Raw genomic sequence first — 23,011 nt, 5'->3', positions numbered from 1 at the left:
GAGTTTTAATGTTCACGGCTCGGTTCAGTATTTGATTCATATTTCCAGTAAAAAAAAATAAAAAATTAAGGTACGTATTTCTTTTCTCACGTTTATCCCAATCTAGCATTCAAAAAAGTAAAGGTTGGATATTATCAAGAAAAACCTGGTGAAAAAGCAACATTCGGCACTGCTGGAAATGAAGTCAACATTAAAGGTGTATATTTCAGTTAAAACTTTTTCTTTAAAAAAAATTTCATGTGATCCCTATAAGATGCCATTGGTGTCAGACATTTGCCCCTTCAAAGTTGTAGTACCAAGTTCAACTCTGGCCTATGTGTAACTTGTTGCTCGCCAATCTCTCTCTCCCCTATGACCCACCTTAGCATTTAAAAAGTTAACCGATTTACAGGGGGAAATGTCAGGAGAATGAGCAAAAGGTCATGGAAGTCAATTGAAAAGTCACAAAATAAGAAAGCTCACAGATTTTTTTTACGAATGAATTTCAGATTTTCTCCCAAAAATCATGGCTCCTATTTGGGGCTAATCCAAAAGCCTGATAGATGTCGGTGATCTTGCTGTGGTGGTCAGTTGAAGGTAGTTCCCTTTGGCAGGGGTGGGAACTCAGCACCAATTGTGCCGCACTGCACCAAAACTAATATCTTGCTCCAATAGCGTATTTTTGCATTTTTCTGCGCCAAATAGTGAATTTTGCTTCAGTATGCCCGGAATTTCGGAAAGGACGCCAAAAAATTTTTGTTCCTGCTAGCCACGAAACGTTTCTTTACGAGAAGAGCATGTTTTATTCCACTATACTTAAACTATCTGGCTTTCCATCGCGAAACCCTGATACTGTCCGTGATCATCGAACTGAAGATGGTTTGCAATGCCTTTCAGCTTTAAAGTGCAAATTCGAGTGTTTCCGTTTAAAAAAAAAAGTCGTCACTGGAAGCAGCAGAAATTACTGTAGTCGATTGTCATTGTTTTAAATCCCGATGTTTCGTAAAAAAAATTTTCATTCCGGGAGTAAAAAGCTCATGTCCGCCGAATTACGAATGTTAGTTTGGAAACTTTGCCGAATAACGAGCGTTAAATCGCCAATGTTGCCGAATAACGAGCATTAAATCATCAATATCGCCAAATAGCGAGTGTCAGATCGCCAATCTCGCAACAATTTCTTTCCAAGTATAAAAAAATTGAAAAATTATAAAAAAATTTTAGCTCATTTGAAGTGCTGCTATTCAAGGCAGCAAATAGTGCCCTCAGTAAGCAAAAATCATCTTAAATAGACGGGTGCAAAAAATTTTATGACAGCCGCTCTTTCAAACAAGGTGTCAAAAGCCTAAAACACCAAAAGCAAAAATCAAGCTGACGAAAAGATGTGTGATAACAAAAGACAGTATAGTTTTATTTTGAAAAGGGTTGAGGGTTAACGAAAATATTCTTGTTAATTTCACTGCTCCAATTTATAAATATCTGCTCCGAATCCCATATTTTGCTGCTCCAAATCCTGAATTTGCTGCTCCAAAACTGCTCCGAATCCTGAATTTTGCTGCTCCAAAGCTGCTCTGAAATGGACTTAGTCACTTCCCACCCCTGCTTTGGCTTTCGGATTTGAAAGTGCGAACACAAGGAAGTTTCCTTTTTAAAAAAAAATTAAGTCACCACAGCAAAAACACCTGGGGTTTCAATTGTCATTGTATCAAATCTCAATGAAATGTTTCATTTTGAGGGCAAAGGTTTCGCCAAGTAACGAGTGGGGGATTTAGCAATGTTGCTAAATAGTGAATGTAAAATTGCCAAATTTGCAAAATACAGTAGACTTGATAATCCAGTCGTGCTCTAATCCAGGACTTTTTGGATGGATTTTCTTTGAGCCATAGAAACGTTATGCGCAGAAGTTATTTAGATGTTGTGTTGTTATCAATTGACTGAGTTATCCAGTGATTTTGCTAATCCAGCACATGCTGGTCTGATATGTTCTGGATTAGCGCGAGCCTACTGTAATTTCTGTTAATTTGCCAATGCCACTAAATTCTAAAATGTCTATGTTGCCAAGTAAGTCAAAAGTCACAGTTAACTGGTTAATTAATATATCTGTTATAAGATATGATTAGTAAGTTTGATGGCCCATGACTGTTCGAGAGATTGACGACCCTGCTGCATTAAAAATCTCTTCCTGATGCATGAAATATAACACAATCATATCTTTTATTGCACCAATGGTCATTGTATAAAGATAGGTCCACATTATGTATACTCTGGGAACATGTCTGGTCCTTCCTTTTTCTATCGCCATGGAAACAGGTTGTAACTGCAGCGTTTCGCCACGTGGGAGACATTGCTCAAGTCTTTTTGATGTAGCAACATCGGGTGGATCCTCACAAGTCACTGATTCATTGCTTGTTGTATAACTTGTCATCATGTTGAGCATGAACCCAGTTCAATACCGTCACTTTGAATGACATTGGTTGAATGCAAGCATATAAATTTATTTTACAACTACAGCTTCATATTTAGTATGACTAGTCTTCATGCATGAAACAATTGTGATCTTGGTGCATTCAAGTGCTTAAAATTCAGTTGATCATATTTGTTTCAGTTATAAGGATGCCACCTACAGACAGTTCTCAGGCTCATTCTGTTGGTACGGGCCAGCCGATGACTCCAGGAATCCTGCCGAGTGCTCTTCCGAGTGTTGGGAGTCGCCACTTAGTGCCAGCAGCTGTACATCCCGTGTTGCCTGCTGGTGGATCACTTCAGTCATCTATGGCATCCATCATCAAGACTGGTAGCGGAGCTACCGTAGCAGCAGCAGCTAGTGGCTCTGGCCATCAGGTGTCCCAACATGTGATTCATCAGCACTACTCTCATGTACCAAGAGGTGAGTCATGCATTAACACAACAGTAATAAAAAACTCTGAATGAAAACTTTACTTCCATGGATATTTGAAACTTTCTGACGAATTGGAATTATGCTGTTGTATTTTTATATTTAACCTTTTTTTTTAGCATTTTTGGTACTAATCGGTTATTAAGACAACTCCCAGCCTCTAGTGAAAAGAACCAATCAGGCCTTACATAGGAGTGTATTGACGATTTTAAAAAAATGGTTACAGACCTCTTTCTCAAATCACAAGCTTGAGTAAGAATGTCACGCTATTATCAAAAGGACGCTCCAGCCCAGGTCGATAAGATGCTTGCCTAAAGTGCCAAAGGATGTTTAGAGGTGTCACAAATTCAATACCTGGTTTGTTCTTGTCAGAAATTTTCCTGAAATGGGTGTAACAGATAAATATTGCTATCGTAGGGAGTCCCACAGCAATAGGTTAGCGCAACAACCTCACAATGAGTAAGGGAAAGGCTGCAGTTCGGAGTCAGCAATAAGTTGTAGGTCCCGGTCTAATTAATCCTCTCGTGCAACAAAAATGATCTAATATCAAAAGCACTCTGAATTGTTTCAATTTGAAAATTCGCTAATAGCCATCCATATACAGTCGAATCCTGAGACTGGAAGAATCACTTCGTTATAACAAAATTTCATTATAAAGAAATTCCAGGTTACCTAGTATTGTTCCTATGTAAACTTATTTGGGGGATCAGAAAAGTGTTCGTTAAAACGAGATTTTTGCTATAACAGGATTCGACAGTAACTGACCAGTACCAAATTTTTAAGCTACTCCATACTGTACAAGGCGTGATAGCTCAAGTTGATATGATACTTGCCTAAAGTTTTTTTTTTGTTTTTTTTTTTTATCACAGAAAAAGGTTGCCACTGCAGGAAGGGGGAACACCTTCCCTCTATGGGTTAGCACACCAGCCTCTCTGAAATTTTAAAAAAAAAAGTCAAATGCAGCCATTTGTAAAATATTTAATTGGCAGTAACCTGTAAATCTAATTAGCCGTTGTGGGTAGAAACTGGCCTTGGTGCGACAAAAAATTATCAAGTGAAAAAATTTGCATCTGCGGATTATTTGTCATTGCAGATTGCGCACAAGAAAAATATGGTGTGTGATTGTATTTTTATATGAAAAATTCAATCTTCTAGAACATTTGGTCTTGGTCCGTTACCTCTGCAAATTGCTGATTGGTGATAAAAACTAGCCAAACCTTGTGTAGGGGACGGTTAAAAAATCAAGCTTGTTAGGGGAATGACAGACTACCATCAAAAATGCTCAAATCACACCAATGTGTGTCCGGATAACTGACCAGTACTGAATTCTTTTGACTGATCTGTGCAGTTTGGTCACAAGTTTGTCAAGAAACAAAAGCTTCCCCCCCCCCCTTCATTTTGCATTAAATAATCTAAATTTAGAACCATAATATGTTCTTCAATGTCGTAATACATTCAACAATTTATCCCTCAATTTTAATTAAGAACTCTCGGTTCGGCTGACAATCATTATTTAGAAATGCTAACTGAAGTAGTAGTATGGAAGTATGTAAAGACATTATCGATGCCTGATCTGAGAGATGTTAAAAAATAATACTAGGCTTTTGTTGCTGACAAAAAAATATAGAAAGTAATACAAATGAAACATCACAGGATTATTCTGTTTGTAATACTTGTAAAAATTATTTAATAAGCCATGGGATATTGAAGAAATTATGTATTATCCTGTTTTTTTTCTTCAAGCTCTTCTCTGTAATGTCATTTTGCTTTCATGTATTTGTTATTCACCTTATATCGTCTTAGGTCCAGCTGCAGTGGCTAGCATTAGCGCTGGTCCCAAATCTGCAGTAGCTACTCCAATACTAAGAGCTCCAACTAGTTCTGGAACAATGACGTTAGCTTCTTCGATGATATCTTCGCATGCTTCTGTGAGGGTGAGTATATTCTTTGTTGGATTTTTTCGGCAAATGCATTTTGAGCTTGTTCTATGCATATTCAGTCTATCATATGTAAGAATCTTGAGGATTGGTTATGTGATGTGTGTATACCTGGTTGAAGTAGTAGTAAGAATATTTTTTATTTACTAATAGTGTACATATTTCATGTTTACAATGTTTACGTGTTACCCATATGTTTACAATTTTCACGTCACCCACATGTTTACAACTTTCACATGTTACCCACATGTTTACAATGTTAAATGTTTCATGTTTACATGCATATCAAAGTATTGTGATAGTTTTGTTTTACTTTCCCAATTCCATTTGAATAGTCAAATATCTAGTTCAGAAAAAAAAAATATTCTGTCATAGGCCATATATCGATCAAGTTGCACTTCACATATTATGTGAAATCATGATTTGTTGTCATTGAGATCCATTATTTGTGTCCATTACAAACATATCTTAAAGATCTATGCACGCACTTCCTTCACGGCGGCTCGTCTTTGTCTCGTGTCAGTTTGAAAAAATATTATTTTTCCCTCCACTGCTAATAAGTGTAGTGGAGAGAAGAAAAAATTGTTTGCGAACTGACAAGAGACTAGCCATGACAGATATGTGTGACTAGACCTTAGTTTATGAAATTAAAGTCAACAAGCACCAATATGTACTGATATTGCCAATAGGCGATGTAACTTGGACTGTTTTCAGTTGGTATTGTATGTCTCAAAGTTCGAAGTGTTTTGAAGGACATATTTCCCCTTGAAATTTTTTTTTATCCAGATCATGTATATGTGAAGCTGTGGTATGACGTTTCAATGATTATTTTCATAAAACTAATAAAAATAAGCTTAAATTTATAGGCTAGATCACCGACTCTTGTGACTGGAAGAACGTCTGTCCCACCAACAGTTTCATCAACTACTGGACATCCTCAAGTTATAGACTTACAAAAGTAAGTTCAATTAGACAAGAACTTTTAGTTGCACTGTTAGTTTTTCGTCCTAATCTGTAACGCACAGTCAACTTTTTCATAGCTTCCCCCCTCTCGAAATCGCTCAACAAATGAATAGAGAAACTGTCTGTTAATTAATCACATATAACATCAGGTAAAAGATTCTTATGTTACTTGGAGCTTGCTAAGATTTGAAGTAGCATTGCCAGAAACAGAGCTGGCTTCTTGCAGGGTTTTGCTGCCACCAGTTTTAAATCTGATTGAACATGTGTGAGATGCAGTAGGATGCTGAAATTGCATATCTTTACTACTGCTACTCCGTAACAGCTGCAGATTGTTCTTTCGAGTGCATGCTTTTTTTGCTTCCACAAAAACTCTAATCAGAAGCTTAAAAAATTGATGTAAAACTTTAATTTTTTTTGTCAGGGGTAACTGTGTATGCAGCAGTAAGCAGTGTGTTAGTCTTATAATCAAGTCTAATCAAGGACTTACTATACATTCTACTGAAATCGTGTACAAATTTGTGAAAAAAAGTACAGTATGTTGTGCCTTATACTACAGGGTGGGTAAAAAGTCTGTAGATACTTTAAAAATTCATAAAAATTGGAAAAATAACTGAAATTAAAAACGATTTGCAGGGTTAGCATCGCTAGGTCATTGAAATTTTGTTGACAGGGGGAAAACTAAAAAAAAACAGCCGATAGGTGGCACTGGTGTACATAAGTCAAAGAAAAGATATGCAAATAATGAACAGAATGCCTCCAAATCGTTTATTACAGTAGTATGTGTCCCACATGATCACCACCACAGGGGATAGATAACACATTGCAGGCAAGTCACAAATCCAGCGATGGCGGAGTAAGCAGGTCCACATATGCGGTTTACAACAGTGAACTGGTTGTAGATTAGGAGCGCAAGCTCTTATAACAGCCTCATATGCATATTTCCACCAAAGTCGCTCGTACCACCGTCACTTATCGGCTGTTTTGAGGGTTTTTTTCCTTCCCTCTCTTAAACATTCCCATGACCTAGCAATGCTAACCCTGCAAACAGTTTTTTGCTTCGGTTACTTTTCCGGTTTTTATTCATTTTTAAAGTTCCTATGGACTTTTTGCCCACCCTGTATATTCTAAAATTATTTAGTTCTGAAATTTTGTGATTTAAATATGGAAAATATGTCACAACATCATAATTTTCATTGTCTTATGTTCCAAGTCATGCAGGATATAACCTGCTTATAATGTTTAACAGTGGATCCTGCTCATAAGGCTTTGGAAAAACTGTCAAAAAACATTGTAAGCAGGGAAAACTCTATAAATAGGAAATCTGTATGATTATTAGTGGAAGATGGGAAAATAAAATACAAATACAACACCACAACAGGCAAAATGCCCAACGAGGTGGCTGAGAAAAAGATGCCATAAAAATATGGATGTCATATATTTCAAAAATACAGCAACCCAATTAAAAATGCAATTAATAAAAATTTTAAACAATATATACACGTGATATAATATTATACAATGCCCATAAAGAATACTTATGTCATATTGAGTTAATTTTCAGGGTGAGAGTTACAAAATTTCCTATGATACAATTATTTAAAGGGGCTGGGAATGTGAATTTAAGTTTACTGGTGTGCAAGAATGTGAACTAAAATTCATTGGGAATGGTGTCCAGTCATTTAGTCTTTCAATTGATCATTGGAAACTGATTTTACAATTCATAGATTGTTTATATGTAATGCTACACAAGAGCTTCTCTAATATAGTCAAGTAATCCTTGGATGAGTTTTAAAAAAAAGTGATTACACACAAGTCTTAACAGGCATTTTTAATTGGATATAAAAATAATTTTGTTTCAGTGACAGAGACCAATCATGGGGTTCTGTTCTCAATTCTGTACCAGAAGCTGAAAAGTGTAGAGAAAACATTAGTTTGTCAAAATGACTACAGGTGCAAAAACGTCTGTCCATAATCATCAGTATCAATTTACTTTGTTTATATATATGTCACCGTTGAAGTGTGGAAATCAGGTAATGTGTGTGTGGAGATTAACTAGGCAGATCCATTAAAGTGTATAAAATTATTTCATTTCTCAAATTATCGAAGTAATCTGCACTCTACCTATTAGGCATTTGTGATTTGGAGTACGTTGACGTGAACATTAAAGGTAAAGTACAGAAAACTCAATATTTAGATGATTGCACATATAACGGATTGGCTTAATTAATCTGTAGATTACCTAAGTAATATGCACATTAACGGCTTTCAAGCTGAGCTTTAGAAGTAACATATATGTAGTATTTCTTTCCCCCACATGAAATTCAAGAGTTATATCCTTTGAAATCTTTTTGATTGACTTTGCAATTATATTCTCTAAAATTTAAAAATTGTTTTAGTGTTACTGTATGGTTGTAGCTTAATTACTTCCCTATCTTACAGGAGCTCCACTGGGTTGTCACTAACAAACCAGCCACATTTGAGTTTGGCGTCACGATCAGCAGATATCGCTATACCTTCCCCTATCAGAGCTGGAGTTGTTGGTCATGGGCCCTCAGTCACAGTTGCCAAGACCGTCAGCGTGTCTCAACAGCCCATAGTGCAACATCTTCAGCAGGTCAGTTTTTTTCCCCTCAATGATACTTCTGTGCTTACATTGAGCACCTCCCATGTTCGAAAGAACAAAAATAATTTTTCACTTGTGTATTTTCAATGATAGGTGCATACACTGAAAGTATGTGTGAGTTCAGTGGCCAAAGAAATGGTATAAATAATTTCTAAGCTGACTTTTTTAGGTTTAATGTAGGACTGTATGAATAAAGCAAGCAAGTTTCTGGAATGTTTAGCCAAAAAAAATTAACTTTACAATAAAAGCCTATGAAATTTCTTCAAAATATTCACATTAAAAATTCCACAAATAGTATTTTGTTATTTGTCCGAAAAGTAGGCACACACATACAGTAAAAGTCCATTATAAGGATAGTTCACAATCAGTGGAAAAATGGTCATTATAACAGCTTCTTGTTATAAAATTTTTAGTTTTTTGCATTGTAGAAATGTGTAAAAGGGGGGGGGGAATGGGAAAATTTTCCTTTCTTGTATTGGACTATTTTTGCTGAAATATACATCTCTAGTTAACCGCTTATGCATACACGATGTTTGATTGTAGAACAAAATTTTGAATTTTTTGGAATGCATCAGTTTCGTCTACTGGAGACTGTATTACAATATAAAAATGCCCAACAGCATTTAAGGCAAAGAAAATGATTAAGATCTGTTTGCCGTGTGTCCAGTTTTTGAAGATTTCAAGAAGGAAGAGGGGGGGGGGGGAAGGATTTTTCAAGGGAAACAACAAAATAACAACAATGCCAAAACCAGAGGTTGTGCTCCAATTACCCAACCACCACGCTTACAGATTTTTAGATAGTGTTTTTCTACCTCCTATATAGATAATAAGAAAAGAGAAAGCATGCTGTCTTATCTATGGGGAAGGTACTAACAAATGCCCTGTGACATTCATATAGACACCTATGAATAAGGTGAAGAGATTTTTAAAAAATGCCACCCTTTCTAGCCCATTTTATTTATAATTACTTAAAGAAAATGAAAACATTTTATTGAGAATTTTCGTTGTCATTATAGCAAATGTGTTCTAATTTTTATTCATAAATAACTTGCTAAAAGCTGATATTTTTTATCTCTGAAATTAGCTTTTTGACAATCACTCGCAATAGCGAGATTCTCATTATAAGCTGTACTCATTATAACAAACTTTCACCGCATTAAGAAATTGATATAACAAAACAATTTTATTACTAATCAGAACTTCAAAATAAGAAATTTAAACTGGGGTTGTTTTTTCCTCTCAGATGTCAGACAAGAGTTACCAAAAACCTATATCCGGAATCGGTTCAAGTGCTTCAGGTTCAGCTGGTAGCGCAACGTTGTCACACCATCAGTCTGGCCTCTCAAGCACCCATGCTTCGACCAACGAAGTCCAGAGCGTATGTGTTGTACCCAGCGTGACTCGTACAACTTTGTCAAACATTTCGGGATCTGGTGCCTGCACAGCTGGAATTGTCCAGCTTCCCTCTGGGACTTCTCTTCCGCAGCATCTGCCTACACTCCGTCCTTCACTGGTTCAACCTCAAGCTCTTCATTCTCTGACTTCGTCTACAACTCAAGTTGGATCGAGACAAGCTTTTGCTGTGATATCTGCAAAGAGTTTGTCATCTGGAAACCAGTCAGTTACATTGGCAACATCTTTGAGCCGAACATGTGAGTGTCACTATTTAATTCACCTACCATATATTCCAATATATAAGCTGAACCCCATTCCAATATAGGAACAAATTTTTAAACAGAAAAAAATGCTGTTTATACATGATTATTCAGTGAAACCTTGCTCTGTATAACGTTAAATCCCTCTACAACTGATTTTTTTTTTTTTTTTTTCAAATCTTAAAAATACGACGGCATAAATTTGGTGGCACCTGGTGATAATGCTACCTCTCAATATAACAATGACCCCTCTACAACATTTATATTTTGGCTGTAGAGTATCGCTATATAGAGCTTTCACTTCTATACTGTATTCTAGAATATGAAGTGTATTGAGAGTTGTCTCACTAAACTTTTAACTTTTTTTGTATCCATTGCGTTTGCTTTTCTGTTGTTTCAACATAATTTACATCTGTCATTGGTTTAGCTGTGTCTGCAGCATTAACTTCAACTAATGCATCAAAAAGCGGACAACCGCTCTCCCTGGCACCCACAGCAAGAATTTTGAATGCTCCAACTACAGCTGCTATTCCAATAGGTATGTCTCAGAGTATATTAGTGAATACATACAGTGCATTGCAAAAGTTTAGACACTAGTTAAAGATCATACAGTATCTGTAAACTACTTACTGATTGCACAATCACAAATTAATTACCACATATTAGGGTGAACATGTTCTTTATTTTCAAAGTAATATTGGACTATACACACTTTATGGACAACATAATGACAAAATAAACAAAAATAGCTTACAAACAATCTGTATTATTATATGCCAATAACTTTTGATGGAAGCTCCAAGATCTTCTACCTATGAATATTATAAATTATTTTCATAAATCGCTCTCGACAAAATGCCACAAAGATTCTCAATAGGTTTGAGATCAAAGCCATTTGCTGCCCTGTACAGAACTTCAATCTTTTATGCATTAAACTAGGCTTTTGCACAAACTGCTGTGTGCACCATCTGCCTACAATAGGGGTCTTCAACGTTTTACGCTCGAGGGCCACATAAAAAAATTGTCACATTCCATGAGCCACTCATTATCCTCTCCAAAGACGATCAGAAAATAGTAAAAAAAATTCAAACATTTGATCCAATTAATTTTAACAAGTATTAATTTTGAATGATTAAAAAAAACGTTTCAAATTATAGTGTCAAAAAATACCTTTTTTGTTATGTTAATATATTTGTTACTTGAAAATGCTTTTGAAAGTTGATAACTCTAAATTTATCTCAGAGATTCCTTGTTCCTCTAATCAGTCTCAGTGTTCCCTATCCCCCTGCGAAAGGATCTTATGTACGCTCGGATATGGCTAATTAAATTGTGTGACATGTACTATATATTTTATAATTCTATTATGTATCATTTTCATTTTAAAAATTTAAGCTAAATTGGGATAAGACCAATTATTTTAGGTATTTTTTTATATTGTATGAAACAGAATGGAAACAGACGATTTTTGTTTATACATATATATACAGGGTGATTATAAAAAAAACTATCCTGACATATGGACCCCTAACTATCATACCATTCACAGAAACTGAATGAAATTTTGGCATAAGGTATTTTGAGGTATGCGCTCAAGAATGATATGGAAAACAACAGTGTCACTCAAACAGTTACGGTTATAGTGAGAAAATGTCGAAAATATCAAATGGCAACACCAAGTTTTTTGTATTGGAATGCAATCTCCATACTGAAAAACACACTAAATAGCGTTGGAATGGCACCTGTAGCATAAAAATCCCCGGAGCTAGGCAAGGAAAAAGTAAAAAGGACTTTGCCGTGCACCAGAGCATTAATGTTTGTTTCATTCGTCACACCGTTTCTTCGGCTGAGATCCCAGCCTGATTAGTCCTCCACAAAAACAAGAAGAAGAAACCAAGAAATGCAAATTTTGGGTTCTACATAAGACACAGTCATGACTGACGTCGTCACGCTAGGTGAAAGAAAAAGGCACTGCGAAATGCGAGCCACGCATGTTGCTTTCTGCCATTCCGAACAAGATGCCACTTTCAGGGAAAGAACGTTGGGAAATCGTAAAGATTTATTACCTGAATGGACAATGCAACGGTAAAATGCCGCAGAGACATTGCATGTTTACTGCAGAAACCATGGATTACGGTGAGGCCCGTGCACTGTCAAAGCTGTACGGGACTTGATTCATAAATTTGAAGAAACTGGTTGTACATGCGATCGACCTCGGTCTGGACGACCTTCTGTTCCCGTGGAAGCTGTTGCAGAAGTTCATCAGACGATAAGCACAGTTCATCCCCAAGTGCACGCAGTGTTTAACGTATTTCCGCTATATCTCACCCAATTGGGTAAAGGGCAGAAAATCACTTCATTGTGGTAGGCCTGACCTATAGTCGGTTTCAGATAAAGATAAAGTGTTTAACGTGTTCTGAATCTGCCGAATTCAACTGTCCGCAAGATTCTGCACTCTGTTCTAAACATGTTTCCGTATCGATTCCAGCGTGTCCAGATGTTGGAAGCGGGAGACTATCAATTACGGCTGGATTTTGCGAATCAATTCCTTATCTGGTACGATGAAGATAGCAGCTGGCCTTTACGCATTCTGTGGACAGATGAGGTGCATTTTTTGTTAACTGGTAACGTGAATTCGAAAAATTGTGTGCACTGGGCAGACAATAATCCACATGATGTGCTTGCACGTCCATTACACAAGGAAAAAGTGACTGTGTGGTGTGGTATAACGAGTGCGTTCATCCTCGGCCCTTACTTTTTTGAAGAGGTTACTGCCGGTGATCTGCAAACATGTACAGTAACGAGTGCTCGCTATCTGGACATGTTAACTCGTTACGCGATTCCCGCATTGCAACGGCAAAATGCTCTATCTGAAGTTGTGTGGATGCAAGATGGCGCTCCTCCACATGTAGGGTCTTCAGTCAAGCGTGTCTTAAGTCAACAGTTTGGTGACAGAGTTATCTCCCGTCATTTCCCGTTTCCGTGGCCACCAAGGTCTCCTGATATCACACCAATGGATTTCTGGCTGTGGGGATATCTGAAATTCAAAGTGTATCAGTTTCGTCCGCAAACTGCATCTGATTTGAAAGATGTCATCAGAACTGCGATTCAAGAGATTCCTATTGCCATGGTACGTGCTGCAGTGCTATCCACCATCTGCCGCATGCAGTGTCATCGTGTGTGAAGGAGGTCATGTGGAAAATTTGTGAAACACAATAAAATGCTTTATTTTATGCTGCTTCCTCTGTCCTTATTGGTTGTCCTCACTTTTAGACTATCTACCGCCGGTGATTTTCATGCTACAGTTGCCGTTCGAATGCTATTTAGGGTTTTTCACAATGGAGATCACATTCCAATACAAAAAACTTGGTGTTGCCATTTGATATTTTCGAAATTTTCTCACTGTAACCGTAACTGTTAGAGAGTGACACTGTTGTTTTCCATATCATTCTTGAACACATACATCAAAATACCTTATGCCAAAATTTCATTGGTTCTGTGAATGGTATGATAGTTAGGGGCCCATATGTCGGGATAGTTTTTTTTATAATCACCCCGTATATTGAATTAATTACCTACCAAATCAAAAAATAAAAATCTTTGGTGGTTACTTACATTACGAATACAGGTGGATGTAATTTCGTAATTAATGTGAAACCTGACATTGTGTTTTTGCTTGACTTCAATGTTAGGTAAAATTTGTGTTGTTGCTATTCGTAAAGTATTTTCCAAATGCTGATTACTCAGACGTGCTCTAGTTTTTGATTTTGTATTCTTCATTCGACTAAACAACTGTGCACATATGTAAGTGCTGTCAAATATATAAGACATGAGCAATGCATGTTTGTGTATTTCTTGATACTTTTCTTTGGACACATACTTAGAAAAAAAATCAATTAATAAAGGAATTTCAAAAAACTTGCATTTAACTGCAGAATCAGATTGCAAATCTGCAAATTCTAATTGTAGCTCTGATGGCACACTTTCGGTGAGGAAAATATTTTCATACAAATTTTGTTCTCGCGAAAGTCTGAAAATCTGCTTCTTAATTCCATTCTTAGATTTGAAATGCACTGTACATAATCATCGTTTCCAAGTTGTAGATCTATTTAATCAACTCCAATAATTCAGGAAAATGTATGCAGTTTTTATTTGGCAATTGATGTTCCCAAAGAACTAATTTAGTTTCGAACACTTTCAATGTCATAAAGATTATGAACAAGTAGGTCTTTCCCAGTAAGCAGTAGTTTAGATCAGTGTTTCTTAACCTTTTTTTTTGCCCATGGCCCCCTTTGAACCATATTTTTTTCTCGTGGCTCCCCTGTCTTACCCAGGGTTTTCGACTCTAGAAGCAAGATCCCTGAATTGAATTGATCTTTTCAGTGAATTTATACTGAACAAAAATTTTGCAAATAAGATTGGCCTCCAGCCCACTGTGGCCTAGAATTTATTGAGCTCCCCACTAGTCCAAGTTCTATTCAGGACCGTCTCAACATTATGGGTGCCTTAGGCAAAGTGATGCTATGGTAGTTCTCTATACTTAGTTGGAAATAAACACAGCCTACATATTTCCTACTTATTTTCAAAATTTATTGTACTATACAAAATATCATAAAAAGGTGGGGTCACTTATGGACATGAGACCCCTCACAAGAGTGGGACTGACAGAGCTGAAGCCCGGGGGCCTGATATTGTTTTCATCGTTTTTTGTTTCTTCACTCTGATGTGAAAAAAATCTAGGAGCTGTGAAAAATCTAGCCGAGGGCCTGCAAAAACCCCATCCTAAGGAACCTGCTTCAAAATGTAGGCGGTGAGGCCTGGGTGAGTCCATTCCCTAAGACAGCCCTGGTTTTATGGTTGATTTTGTTGCGATTCTGTAAGTGTATAGTCACTAATATAAAAGCTTTATTCCTTCACACCTTAATTTTTCTTCTCAGCTCTCTGCAGCAATCCAAAGAACCTGTCATGGCCCTTTCCTCCATTTTCTTCCGTGGCCCCCTTGAAGTATCCCAATACCACTAGGGGCCATGGCCCCCGGTTAAGAACCACTGGTTTAGATCATTCAGATGACCAGTGATATCAACAAGAAATGCAAAATATCTCACCCACTTTTTATCTTGAAATTCTCCAATAAGTTTTCCTTTGGATTTCATGAATTCATCTCATCGACTTCCTCCTTCAAGGAAAACAGGTGGTGAAGCATCTTTCCCCACTCAACCAGTATACTTCTCTATAATAAATAATGTGTCGCTATGCTCAGCTTCCAAATCCTCTAAGAATTTTTGAAACTATCTATGGTTATGTACTTTGAATCGAACAAAGTTAACTACTTTCACTACAACAGGCATTACATGTTCAAAGTTTGAGAAAAACTTTTTGCGCAAGTTTTCCTGGTGTATGATGCAGTGGAAAGCCATCATCTTCGTATTGCTGCATTTTTCAGCATCTTACGTTATCAATAAGATCATCCCTGTCTTCTGACCGGTCATAGAGGGAGCACTATCTGTAGTTATGGCAGATATGTTGCTCAAGTCCAACTATTCACATTTGGCCAATGTTTCTGCCAAACTTGAATACAAGTCTGAAACTCCATGCCTTACCCTTAAGTGCAACGACACTGGCTAACTCCTCAACAATTTTGAAGTTTTTGTCAATACCACGAATGGAAATGGTTGCTTGCACGTTATTTGTTGCATTCGTTGATTCATCAATAGCTAATGAGTAAAACAAAAATTCCTCACATTTGGATTTGAGGGTCTTGAATGCATCTGCTGACAGATCCTCCATGCGTCTTACTACTTTCACACCAGACAAACTAATGTTTTAAACAGCTTGAGCCTGTGATAGAGGCAAAGCACATCAACTGCAGACTGAAGATATTCTTTAATGTATTCTCCATCTATGAAGGGCTTCCCACGTTTCACAATTTTTTCTGCTATCATATAACAAACACAATTTTCAGACTTTGTTTCTTCCAAAGAATAATGACTGTTGACAGTTCAGCTTCAATTTCAGTTCATTGACTTTTTCCACTTCGAAAATGTCCCTCCAATCCAGAATACTTTGCACTATGCTTGGTATCGTAATGTCTCTTAATATTGTATTCTTTCATCATGGCTACACTCTCATTGCAAATGAGACAAGCTGCTTTAGCCTTGTTTTTGATGAAAAAATAAAGGGATGACCACTTTTCTTGAAAAAAAATCACTTTTTCTTCAACTTTGTTTTTTTTTTTGCTATCATGGTACGCTATCATGTACTCATTTAAAAGCTAAAAGGCTTCAAAGACCAAAAACACAAGTAAACCAATTGTACAAAAAAATATTGTACAAATCCTTCTTTCAACCAATCACGATGCATACATCCACCTGCTCCTTTCCCAACCATGCACCCAAGAAATACGATTCCACCATGGAAATTCCGTTCCTTTCTGCTTTCTCCCAGTCAAGAAGGATGGGATGTACACAAAGCTATTTATAGTGAAGAAGTGTATGATGTTTCTTTTGCATTTAAGGCCTTCTTAGGAAGCTAAATACTGTACACTGATCTGATCAGCCTGTCCCTGTTATAAGTCTATATGAAGCTGAGTGACTTTTTTTCCGAAATCTTTGTTTTACCCCATTTTTGAATGATAGGCTATCAATGTTTTGTGGGCCTCCAAAATATCAAAGGTGGGCCACGGGATGAAGACCCCCTAGCCTACAACTATGACTTCACTGCATTATCTTGCTGAAACTTCCACTGGAGACCATCTTGAGGTTCACCAGATAGTAATAGATCACGCTCTAGTGTTTGTATGTAATTGAGCATTTTGGCGATCTCTAAGATGCTATTGGCACCTGCCTATTGCAGCAGAATGCAGCTGAAATCATCAGTGAATCACCGCCTTGTCTATTACTGCAATTAGTCTCTGGTTCCTTGCGTGAATCGTGAAAATATTACCCTCATCTATCTGACCCATCTAGATTCCATTTCTTCTCATCGCTTGAAATAAGTGATTACCATTAATAATACCATTAACTGAATTATCTGATAATCTTTATTATTCAATAATTTAGTTATTTTTTTAAATTTAAGATTGAATTTCATAAATGTCTAAACTTCTGCGGTACACTGTACTTCTATAGCCAAAATTGCATCCTTTCTGAAATTTTATCAATGTGGCGTGATGAAGTCTAAATACAGTCTGTTCAGATTTAAGTTGGTGCAATAGACAAACATCCAAAAAAAGAGAAAGTTCTCTTTTGTAAAGTAGTTCAAAATATTTTTCTAAATGCATACTGAGAATTGAATTTTATGCCGAAACTAATATTTGGAGAGTAAAGTGATATGTCTCCTTTGGGAATCGAACCAGGATCCCCTTGTGTACCAGGCAAGTGCTCTAACTAATACACCAGAGAGACACTTTTCAATAGTGTGAAGCGTTGAGTGGAGACATAGCAGGCTTCTCTAATTACAGCAATTTCCCCCAGTTACCGTTTTTGTATGAAGAGATGGTATTTTCCTTCTAGTAGTTTCTTCTCAGTATATTTCAGGTCGAAAAAATACCATCTCTTAATTTCTGAATGCATGTTTTGCATTCACCGCTATTGTTTTTAAAAGGATATTTCATTAGAGAATCAAATGTCATTATACTAGAGGCACCTGATCAGAGGGAGTTCCATTTTTTAGGGCTTTATTTCCACCCTATAAAGTTGTGCCATCCCCGACTTCATAAAACCTGTCTATCAATAACAAACTGGTAAATTCATAGCAGGCAAAATTTAATCACTTCAATCTCAAGATAAGATCAGGGTAACTGTATTTTGGACTATAAGGATGGACTTAGTCCACCTGAAGTCTACTGTGAAACACTTTCAAAATTACAGTGTGCAATTCAGAAATGTTACTGACCTGGTAGGAAGTTTCATTCTTGGGGTTTGACAAAAGCTCATTTCGTGAAAATTTATGTGGGGGGGGGGGGGGGAATTGTGGCTGGGTGGAAAAGGCTTTAGGATGTGTATGTACTTGAAGTATTGCGTCACATTATTAACCCCTCATACTTAGCAAGTACAGTAGCACCTCTGCAAATTTTTCTTGAAGAGGAAAAAAAGTGTATCTGGGAAGCAATTCCGAGATGAAAATAAATTCATCTGGCTCGAGTGACAGTCACTCATAGGATTCATTTTGATTGGCACAAGAATTTAGCTCACAAAATGGCTGGTTTATACACATGCATCCAACGCAACCATAGCCGAATTTGTATTCAGCTGAGGCAGAAAAACGAACGTCAAACAAAAATCTTTGTTAGCGGAAAATGTACCTTTTTGTATGTGCAAGGACAAATAAATAAATGATTCAGCAGCTCATCCATTGGAAATTAGCAGTTCAGCTCATTCACGTGTTGAAATTCTCCCCAGAGATACCTAAAAGTCTGATATTTAAGTTCCCTGTCAGTACAGAAGCAAGCATTTTAATACTCAAAAATCACAAAATGAAAAAAAAAAAAACATTTTTTACTGGATCATTGTATGCATTATTATTAGTTCTTTAGTATGTTAAATATAGTAAATCTCAAAACTTAATAATGAAATTAAACTTAATATAAATATAGACATGGAACACACTGTGAGCTTGACTTGTCATTTTATGTGTACGCTGAAACATATCTCTGGTAATCATAGCTCATCAAACTACATGAATGAATTCAGGTTTGATGAAATATTACGTTTTTGTTTCTCTCATTTGTCTTTTTTTTTTTAATCAAACATCCATTATTTTCGGAACACACATAATTTGTTCGTGGCAATGCAAATTTCTAGTTAAAGAAAAGGATAAAATTTCGATGTTTTTCACATGCATAATTCTCTTTCAGCCAAGGTGTATCCCCAGGCACTTCCTGCAGCAGCACAAGCAGCAACTGATGCTCTGCATTCAAATGAGGCGACAAAGCTTGCGCAAATGGGTGCTCCTCACACCATAGCCATGACTGCTACGAAAGCAAACACTGCCATCCCCGCCACAGTTGCTGCTATCACAACAGTATGGGGTGTTTCGAGTTCTATTTCTGCTCCAGTTGTCACTTCAGTGTCTTCTGTCACACCCATAACAACGGTTTGGGCTGTTTCAGGTTCGATTTCTGCTCCTGTAGTCACTTCGGTATCTTCACCTGCTGTTCTGCTTTCTGAGAAGTGTGGTGGAAAGTATGATTTATTTTTTGTATTTGGCAATTTCTGGGATAATTTTGTTTTTCATTTGAAAGTATCATTGAATGTGGGCAGTTCGTGCGAGAATCGTGATTTAATAGTTCTATTTGTTTATATTTTTCCAATCACTTTCATTTATATTTTCGCTTGATATTATATTTATGTACTTTATATCTAGTGTTACTGCTGTTCGGTTTGCTTCATTCTCAAAGCAGCCTGGCAGCAGTGGAACATCGTTTGCCGCTCCTTCAACTGCCTACTTATATCCAGGTGAGCATTACTCTGGACCACTGTCTGTAAATCCTTATTCTGTGCAATCACAGGGTCAAGCATTTTCATCAGCAACTGCGGCAGGACAACAGTTTCGTCCCCTTGCTTGTAAGTATATGTTGTATTCATAAAAGTTATTTTTCTTCAGGCTATTATTCTTGTGCGAAAAATTGGAAAAAAATTAGTCATGCCACTTTTTAGAATCATGGATAATGTTATCATTCGAGTATCGTTATTACTTTTGCAAAGAACGGAGGGGACCACTATCATAACATGGGAAAAAGTATGTATATAGTTATCAGGACAGGGTTGCAACTAGATACTTTGTCAGCCGTGGCAAACACACATATTTGTGCGCCCCCCCCCCCCATGTAATGTAAAAGGAGTCGTTAAAAGGTGAAACCAGGCGGGCCTGCTCCCCACTTAGTTGCGACCCTGATAAGGTTTATGTTTTCTCTTTCTTTTTGCCCTTTTTTCTTTTTGCATATTTTGAAGCTAAGGTTGAACCAGACTCATTTCTTCTCTACAAGTTATTGTTATCAACCTGCAACTATGTAGGAGATCAGAAGACTCCATTATTGACAAAACTTCCACACTTTGTTCACAATGTCCTAATCAGACCATAATAGCTACTATGATCCATGTATATGCAACGTTTTTCCTTTAGAACCAAACACAGCTAGGATCTATTGCCAATCAGCAGTTTCAGCCTGTGTGCTCGGAAGAGGGATGAGATCATTTTGAACTTCACATTCACATAAAATTTACATGTGTAATAATCACATGCATGGAATCTTGCGTGTGGTGCCGCTTGTGCAATGGCTTTTCTATGATGATGGCATGTGCAAGATGAGTCCCTTTCTTCAGTTTTTGGTTAGTTTCTTTCAATTGATCACATTCAAAGTTCCCCAACAGAAGACTTTCTTTCACAAGGCAATCTATGGAACGTACATAAACAAATAAAGCATGTGGAACACTCATTAACAAAAGTATCATAATTTGTGATACGCATTAGACAGTTCCATTTCAACTCCTCATACTTATGGCCAGGATTTTTTTTTTTTTTGTATATACTATACATCTCTCATTTATACATACTCTTGCTTATATGTTTCTCTCAGTTATAAGATGATTTCCTGGACTCTATCAAAGATATAGCATAATAATGCTATTCACTTATACGTCTCTCTCACTTATGCATCTTTTTTTTTTGTTCCCTTGTATCGATGCTTAAGTTAGAGATCACTGTACAGTGAAACCTTGCTGCAACGATACTCAATATAACGATAAATCCTTCTACAATGATATTCTTCAAATCTTGTTTGGCTGTAATCTAATGTTAAATAATTGCTTTTGATATAACGATAATCCCCTGTACTGCGATATTGTTTTTTGGTCCCAGAGCACCATTATATCGAAACTTCACTTTAGTTATCAATTGTTATTGTTATCCGAAACCCAGAATCCCGATGTGAGCACATTAAATGGTGTGCACTGTACAATCATAGTTTTTGGTACATAATGTTCAATTTTGAAATTCATTATGAATTTTTTGTATGTCAGGTTAATTTTTCTCAATTTGTCAGTGTCTCAGCATTCAAGCAGTGGTGCAACATCAGGAACGCATGGAGTGTCCTCAGGCATTCCATCAAGCTCGTCAGCTTCGTCTATGCAACCTCTGATGGTGGCTGTTGATTCACGTCACGTTGCTTTGCCTTACAATAGAGTAACAAGTAAGTTGAATTTGTTTATTAGACTGCTCAACACTGATTTTGTTCTCCAAGAGATTTTAGGGCTATGATTCACAGAATATGGCATTGGTTTTGTCAGATTGGCTTTAGATAAGAGTGAGAATTAAATTTCAATGGTAAATACATAAGCAGCATACAAATCACATTATAATGTGATTTGTATGCTGCTCAATAAATGCATGCTCTCAATAAATTGAGAGCATGCGTTATCTCAAAAACTAGAGCCAGTTTGGCAAAACCAACACCAGTTTTTAAATCGGCAGCCTCCAATACACCCCCAGAACCATTAAAATTTCCTTAAAAACATGAAATAATTTTTTTGTGTGTGGAGCAGTATTATCAGTATTATTAAATTGATATCAGATGGCAGCTCTACACGTAACGAGCATTACACATCAGCAAACTCTACGTAGGTTCACAACATGTACATAATGCTATTCACTTATACACCTCTCTCACTTGTGCATCTTTTTTTTTTTTTGTTCCCTTGTACATTCCAACATGTACCAATTCATTAGAAATTCCGCAGAGGAATGTGTGGACGAGGTGCATGTATGGTTTAGTAGTAGTGTTATCAATTATCTTTTTACACATGACAGGTACAGTGAAACCTGTGTAAGACGAATGCTGTATGAGACGGAAACCTGCCTTAAATGGAACAAATATAGTCTTGTGAATAATTAATGCTTATTCAATCATATAGGAAAACCTATTTAAGACGGAAACTGTCTAACTTGGAAACGGAAAGCATATTTTGTCTAATTGTAAACACAACCTGCTAATACTAAAAGAATTTTTTGGCCAAGTGCAAGTTTTTGTCCTTTGGATGGGAGGAAAGTGAAGTTGTTCTGATCCTCCCCCCCCCCCTTTTGTTAGGCAAACTTTTTCACTTCTTGGAAAAACAATGAATGCTTATTATCCACATGAACTGCTTCTGGGGGCTTGAGCTTGAGAGGTAGCATATTTACTATTCACAAAATTTTGTAAAAGCTTGTTTAGCATTTCATTTATGATGGAAATGGTTAATTTTATTAGAAAACACTCTTATTTCTTGGGAAACAGTTTGATAATTTCAGGAGGATAATACACGAGGGAGACTGAATTATTGTTCACAATTTAGCGATACCCCATTTTGGCTACTACAAAGATTTTCATTCAGTGTAGAGGTGGCCACCAACCACAAGAAATGAGTATTGAATTTTAACACAAAAATATTACAGGAAATGTGTGTAGAATCTTTCTTTCACAAACGTTATTTGTTGTTGATATCATTGTCACTTTTTTTTAAAAAAAGGCTATGCAATTTCTCAATTTTTATTTTAAATACAGTCAAACTTCGCTACAAAGATATATAATATAACGATATCCTTTACTATGATAAATCCCTTCATAACAATATTTTTAGGAGATTTGTGAAACCGCTATAACTATATTTTGTTTAAAATCTTTTCGGATTTAATTTTAACTTCATCATTTGTTTTCCTTCTTCTGAAGGCATCTAATAACATCAATATTTTGCACAAAAAATCACCAAAAGCTAAAGGATGTTATTGCTACTTTCTGTGTAAGGCATGAAAGTGCAATGCGGTAAACTTTTTTACAGGGACAATGCGTGCTAGTTAATTTTTATTACAATTTTTTGTGGCGAAAAAATATAAAAACATGCATTTTCTGATGGTATTAACAATGCCCATGTAGAAAAAAGATGACAACAGCAGTTGATCTTGCGTAAATGCAAATTTTGCCTCTCTATATAAC

At 36.6% G+C, this 23,011-nt stretch overlaps 1 protein-coding gene across 3 annotated transcripts in view; it reads left to right on the top strand.

Moving 5' to 3' along the window:
* Positions 1 to 23,011, top strand: part of Sap130 (Sin3A-associated protein 130) — a 48,187-nt gene that overhangs the window by 7,666 nt on the left and 17,510 nt on the right. For 2 of the 3 annotated variants that reach the window (XM_089252037.1, XM_089252038.1), the window contains exons 4-13: positions 107 to 196; positions 2,582 to 2,863; positions 4,676 to 4,806; positions 5,676 to 5,767; positions 8,212 to 8,386; positions 9,639 to 10,047; positions 10,478 to 10,588; positions 18,902 to 19,229; positions 19,411 to 19,610; positions 21,089 to 21,235. In XM_089252037.1, coding sequence (XP_089108163.1) covers positions 107 to 196; positions 2,582 to 2,863; positions 4,676 to 4,806; positions 5,676 to 5,767; positions 8,212 to 8,386; positions 9,639 to 10,047; positions 10,478 to 10,588; positions 18,902 to 19,229; positions 19,411 to 19,610; positions 21,089 to 21,235 — 1,965 coding nt within the window. The remainder of the gene's footprint in view (positions 1 to 106; positions 197 to 2,581; positions 2,864 to 4,675; positions 4,807 to 5,675; positions 5,768 to 8,211; positions 8,387 to 9,638; positions 10,048 to 10,477; positions 10,589 to 18,901; positions 19,230 to 19,410; positions 19,611 to 21,088; positions 21,236 to 23,011) is intronic. The other variant, XM_089252039.1, reaches the window with a different exon arrangement.

The sequence above is a fragment of the Pholcus phalangioides genome, unplaced genomic scaffold, assembly GCF_987345545.1.
Source record: "Pholcus phalangioides strain wild (caught in Gottingen) unplaced genomic scaffold, Ppha-v1.0 ptg000028l_1, whole genome shotgun sequence".
NCBI classification, from domain to species: domain Eukaryota; kingdom Metazoa; phylum Arthropoda; class Arachnida; order Araneae; family Pholcidae; genus Pholcus; species Pholcus phalangioides.
The sequence above is the reverse complement of the archived record's forward strand: the minus strand, read 5'-3'. Positions and strand labels throughout refer to the sequence as shown.